The sequence below is a fragment of the Echinops telfairi genome, unplaced genomic scaffold, assembly GCF_000313985.2.
Source record: "Echinops telfairi isolate 266 unplaced genomic scaffold, ASM31398v2 ScPeMD7_53;HRSCAF=182, whole genome shotgun sequence".
NCBI lineage: Eukaryota > Metazoa > Chordata > Mammalia > Afrosoricida > Tenrecidae > Echinops > Echinops telfairi.
The window spans coordinates 13,673,121-13,679,120 of NW_022103951.1; the positions used below are offsets into that span (position 1 = coordinate 13,673,121).

Sequence of the window (6,000 nt, forward strand, 5' to 3'; positions counted from 1 at the left end):
TACAACTCTTAGGGACACTATAGGACAAAGGAGAATTTTCTTCCATTTTATTGGGAGCTCTATAGATAACAGAACAATCCATAGTTCAATTAGATCACGCATGATTGTATAATTGTTAAAAAATGTTGTAAATCTTTATGGAGGCAGACTGCCTCAACTTTCTTCCTGAATGTGGCTGATAGATTCGAACCACTGACCATTAGGTTAGTAGCGGAGCTTAACCCTTGTAGCACCAGGGGCTCTCACAGCTATATCAGATTTTACACAAATAATGCATGCCTTCTTCATTCGTTTGCTAAGCATACCCATCCCTGTATTTTTGTAAGTGTGTTAGGTTATTGTTTTTATAGCAATATGAGAAAAAATTTGGCATAGCGGTACTTATGATGAAAATGCCTCAAGGAGCGAAGATGTGGTTGGCAAACACACGTAAAAGGTGTACATTATTTGTGCAACAATAGGGCAAACATACGAGGAGGGCTCCAACATGTTCATAGAAATAAATGGTATGAAAAGATAGTGGAATTTTTCCAAGGATCCTTTACAGTGCCCTTGTATATAAAACCTTCACCTTGATATTCCTCTTCATTTAACTTCTCAGATTAAAAACATCTCTTGCTTCTTGTAAATGAGAAAGAGGGAGTACATGGGAAGTTTAAATTAGGGAGGAATCAGAAAGTAGGGGCCTTTCTGGTCCCCCCCCCCCACACTAAGAAATATACCTACATTACTAGTACGAGAACAAGAAAATGCAATTGAACACATAGCCTTTGCTACAAATCTGAAAGTACTTTTTATTCTGATTATTGACAAAGAAGCCATTGTGATGGTCGAATCCTAGAAATAATGCTCCACCTGGAAAAAGGTGGGGGTCGGGGACTGTCAACCACGTGCATGGACAATTGCAAACTGTCCAGCCTACTGGCCACTGACACCGAACGGGTGGGAGCCACTACCTAGAGAGAAGGGCTGGCTAGGCAGGCCTCTCAATAAAATGCTAAGGTGCCTTGATTTTCTTAAAAGAGATGTGATGCCACTTCATGATTTCAAGAGGTGGGGTGGCATAGGATCTCTCTGGCAGTGGCTGGGAGAAGAGCCTGGAAGAGGTCGAGAAGAGGGGGCAGGTGGTGGATGTGAGGTGACGAGGCAATGACCATAGCAAGTGGCTGTTGAAAATGAAGAAGGGGCAACATTTAGACTAGGTTAGAGGGAAAAGTCAACAATGAACACCTGCTGTCCCTCTGTGGTGGGCCTGGGATAGGGAGAAGCACATGAGGTAGAGGAGAGTCAGGTCGTCACCAGAGAGCCAGCTGTGTGCACTCTGCTTGGAGTTAGTATGAGATCATCATCCTGCAGTACCAAGGAGACAGTCCCAACTGAAACCTAAAAGTGTCTAAGGGAAGGAAGGGATTCCTATTTAAAGGACAAGTGGAGCCTGAGGAATGAGAAGGGAAGTATGAGAGGGAGGAGCTGGGGATCAGAGGAAAGCAAAGAGAAGGTTTACTGTCCAAACAGGAACAACGCAGACGCTACACAGAGGACCAGAGCAGTGAAGGCTTTGTACAAACCTCTGTCCAAGCCTTGGCTCAGCTTGGGATTATGGCTCTCCTGCCATAGCCTTCGCAAAGAAGCAAGTGTGATTTGGGCCAAGGGAGTTATCTGACCCATAGAGATAAGCACTAAGGGTCCCTCACTATCAGACACACTGAGGAAGATGCTGAAGGGAAAACAGTGGGACAATTACAAAGGACCAAAGTCCATTTAGCAACCGTCCAAATGCTTTTCCATAAAAAACCTGGGCAGAATTTCAAAATCAGCCAACTTAAAAAAGACAGCAATTCTAACTTCATTGAGTTTTGGCTATGCTGTTATTTGCCTTTATTTTGCCTTGTTATTTTTTTTCCTTTACTCTGCTTTGTTATTTGCTTTCTTTACTCACATGTTCGAAACAAGATAAATTACTACTAGAGATTCGTTATTGGTCAAGACTGCTCTAATGACGCTCAATTGTAAGGAACTTGATAAGCACTACATTTAGAGAAAGGCAATTCTGCTTATCATTAATCCAGGTGAGCTAGTTATCTATATGTCAAAGTTTTGAAAAGCCAGTACATATTAATTAAATATACTTACACAGTTTGTTGCCTTCTTTGTCATAACCATGGAGGTAAATACCACCAATTTCCAATAACCGTCTAGAAACGGAGGATTCATTCAGGTCTGAAAGTGATGAGCTTTGGTCAGTAATTGGAATTGAGGGACTTCAAAAGAACACTTGCAATAGTAAGGTAATATTAGATAGTGGTTTTGATATGAAAAATAAAAAAAGGGAACGCATCGTCAAACATCTGGGAAGAACTTTTGGCAATTAGAAACATGGAAGAAGCACACAAGCCTGTGTGATCATGAGGTGCCGAAGGGATCAGTTATCAGGCATCACAAAACAAAAAATCCTATCATTGTGTGCTCACCTCCCTGATACGATCGCTGAAGACAAACAGGTGCATAAGCAAATGTGGTGAAGAAAGGTAATGGTGTCTGGCTATCAAAAGATATAGAATCTGGGATCTTAAAGGCTTGAAGGTAAACAAGCGGCTATCTAGCTCAGAAGCAACAAAGCCCCCATGGAAGAAGCACACCAGCTTGTGTGATCACGAGGTGTCAAAGGGATCAGGCATCAAAGAACAAAAAAATCAAATCATTGTGAATGAGGCGGAGAGCAGAGCGGGGACCAAGACCCACTTGTAGGCAACAGGACATCCCCTTACAAAAGGGTTGTGAGGAGGAGATGAGCCAGTCAGGGTGCAGTGTAGCAATGATGAAACATACAGCTTTCCTCTAGTTTCTAAATGCTCCCCCCCTCACCCCACTATCATGATCCTAGTTCTACCTTAAAAATCTGGCTAGACCAGAGGATGTACACTGGTACAGATAGGAACTGGAAACACAGGGAATCCAGCACAGATGATCCCTTCAGGACCAGTGCCAAGAATGGCGATACTGGGTGGTTGGAGAGAGGGTGGGGTGGAAAGGGGGAACCGATTACAAAGATCTATATATAATCTCCTCCCTAGGGGATGGAAAAACAGAAAAATGGGTGAAGGGAGACATCAGACAGTGTAAGATACGACAAAATAATAATTTGTAATTTATCAAGGGTCATGAGGGAGTGGGGAATGGGAAGGTAGGAGGAAAAACGAGGAGCTGATACCAAGGGCTCAAACAGAAAGCAAATGTTTTGAGAATGATGATGGCAACAAATGTACAAATGTGCTTGACACAATGGAAGTAGGTATGGATTGCGGTAAGAGTTGAACAAGCCCCCAATAAAATGATTTATAAAAAAGAAACAAACTTATATAAAGATGCAAGTAAAAGAAATGCAGAAATGTTACGTGGACACATATCAGCAATCAAATCCTGGTTGTGTTTCATACAATGGCTTACAAATATTATCCCCACTGGGCTTTTCATGTTAACATACAAGTAAATATCCACACTTTTAAATTAACGGGGGGAAGGGTGTTAGTGTTTTCTTTAGAAAAAAAACTTCGCCAAGTCCAGCAGAATCTAAGATACTTTATAACCTGGGGACAAGTGGAAAACAATTAAAGAAAAAAGGATACGCCCTTTAGCAGGTATAACAAGGAAAGGCCTGCCTGGTTGCAAAAGAGGTGGAGGACCAACATACAGATGTCAGCAAAAGCTTAAGTGTCATGGCTTTGAATTACTTCACTAGCAGTTGCCCAAGGATTTTTAAAAAATGTCTTTTTCCTTCTCCATATCTACACTGTTTACCAGGAAAACACCAAGCCAAGCCCATTGCCTTCGAGTTGATTGTGATTCACAGTGACCCAACAGGAGGGAGTACAACTGCCCTATGGGCTGGCTGCCATCTTTATGGAAGTAGACTCTTTCATGTTTCTTCCACACAGTGCTTGGTGGGTTTAAAGCCCTGACTTTTCAGTGAGCAGCTGAGCACTGCAACAACTGCACCACCAGGCTGCCTCAACAAACAGAAACTAGCAACTATATGTAAGGAAAACATGATTGTGGTGATTAATGGTCTAGTCTGTACATAATGATTCAGGAATGCCAGGTATCTATGACTTGATTAAGCAATGTATCCCTGTTTTCTGAAATCATGTCTAGTGTTTACATTGTGAATCCAATTATTTAAATAATCCATGTCACATGCTGTAGATCATAGGTTCCCAAACTTATTCAGCCTACAACTAACCCCTCTTCATAAAAAAATGAATCAGCATCTCCCTGACAATGAAAAACTTTTGTACTGTAGCCCATTATCCAAGATAAAGTATAGGCATCTGCTCTTGCAGCCTCCTCTGGATTGTTCTGGCCCCCGTCCAGGGGCCTGTATAGTCCACTTTGGGAAACACCAGTGTAAATTTATTTGTTGATTATTTTGTATTAAATCACTAGACTCAGTCAATCCAGAGTGAATAATCCATCACCAGAGTCAAGGAACCTTCTCACTGCCAAATGGACATTGGTCATTAGGATTCTTTCTTCTTACTTTTTAGAATCCCTTAATATTTAAAACTCCTGTTTTTGAAAAATAATGAGATTACAGAAAGGGCTGTCGGAGAATCACTATGGAAGCCCTGGTGTGCCTTGAGAAAATTTCCATCTAGTGGCGGGCTGGAAATGAAGACATGAAGAAAAAAGGTTACCAACGACATCATTGAGAATAATCTTGGCCTGAGGGGGAACCCTCATTCATTTAGCAACTGCATCTGGCGCACCTATCAGCACAAGATAATCTGGGACAAGAGGAAGACATTAGGCAACAACTAAGACAAACAGAAAAAAAGCAATTCCTTCTCTTTAGACCTGAGGGGAGCATAGTGGTTCAGTGGTAGAATCCTCACAATGAACTTGAAGACCTGGGTTTGATTCGGGCAAATACGCTTCAAGCAAAACTACCACCATCATTAGTGGTGTTGCTATGATGCCAGAGAGGCTTCAGTGGAGCTTCCAAGCTAAGGTAGATTAGGACGTGAAACCTGGCAATCTATTTCTGAAAATCAGCCAAGGAAAACCCCATGGCTCAATGACCCATAACTGATCTCGGGGGTGGCAGAGGCCTAGTCAGCGTTGCCTTCCACTGGTGGATGACTCAGGGCCAAGTCTACTCAGATGCTGTCTTTTTCTCCTTTCACGGTCTTGACGATCTACACCCAAGTTGGAAAACTCTGCTGGGCTGTGAATCTGAATGTGACTGTATTCTCTGGTGATGGGGTAGAGTGATGCTACTTGCGAGGCTTATTGTCAGGAAGCACCTTGGAAATCATTATTTGATCTTTTTGAAAATCTGTATTGTGGGGTTTATGCTGAATGGCAGAATGATCTACAAATAGATACTCAGATACATTTGAAAGACGAATATAAATATCATATATACTCGAGTATAAGCTGACCCGAATATCAGCCAAGGCACCTATTTTTACCACAAAATGGCATAAAATGTGCTCAAAAACTCGACTTGTACATGAGTACATACGGTAAGTGACATTTAGGCAGGAGATAAACTGCCATACTTACCATTGACAGCAAAGTCTTTCCTCCACTGAAAACTTTCATCAAGCATCTTCAGTGTTTCATCTACAACATTGTGTCTCCAGATTAAGTAGCTCTCAACCCAGTTATCATCTTGCTGCAGCCTTTCAACATCACGTGGATCATATTTATCAGACTTATCTAGGGATAAACAATAAGATGTATCTAAATCACATTACTTCTCTAACAAATAATAGAAAACATGCTCTGAAGACACAGAAATAAAAACATCAGCATATAGACAACTGATTTTTGATAAGGGCCCACAAAATATAAAATGGGAAGTGCATGCTCTCTTCAATAAGTGGTGCTGGAAAAAATGGAATCTACCTGTAGAAAAATCAAATCAAGACTCTTACCTCACTCCATGCACAAGAATAAACTCAAGGTGGATCACAGACCTTGAGGTAAAACCCCAAA

The 6,000-nt window shown here is 41.5% G+C and overlaps 1 protein-coding gene across 2 annotated transcripts in view; it reads right to left on the reverse strand.

Moving 5' to 3' along the window:
• MOSPD2 (motile sperm domain containing 2) overlaps nt 1-6,000 on the reverse strand; it is a 46,087-nt gene that overhangs the window by 24,542 nt on the left and 15,545 nt on the right. For both annotated transcript variants that reach the window (XM_045290751.1, XM_045290750.1), the window contains exons 3-4: nt 5,566-5,721; nt 2,134-2,220 (exon numbers count right to left, since the gene is read on the reverse strand). In XM_045290751.1, coding sequence (XP_045146686.1) covers nt 2,134-2,220; nt 5,566-5,721 — 243 coding nt within the window. The remainder of the gene's footprint in view (nt 1-2,133; nt 2,221-5,565; nt 5,722-6,000) is intronic.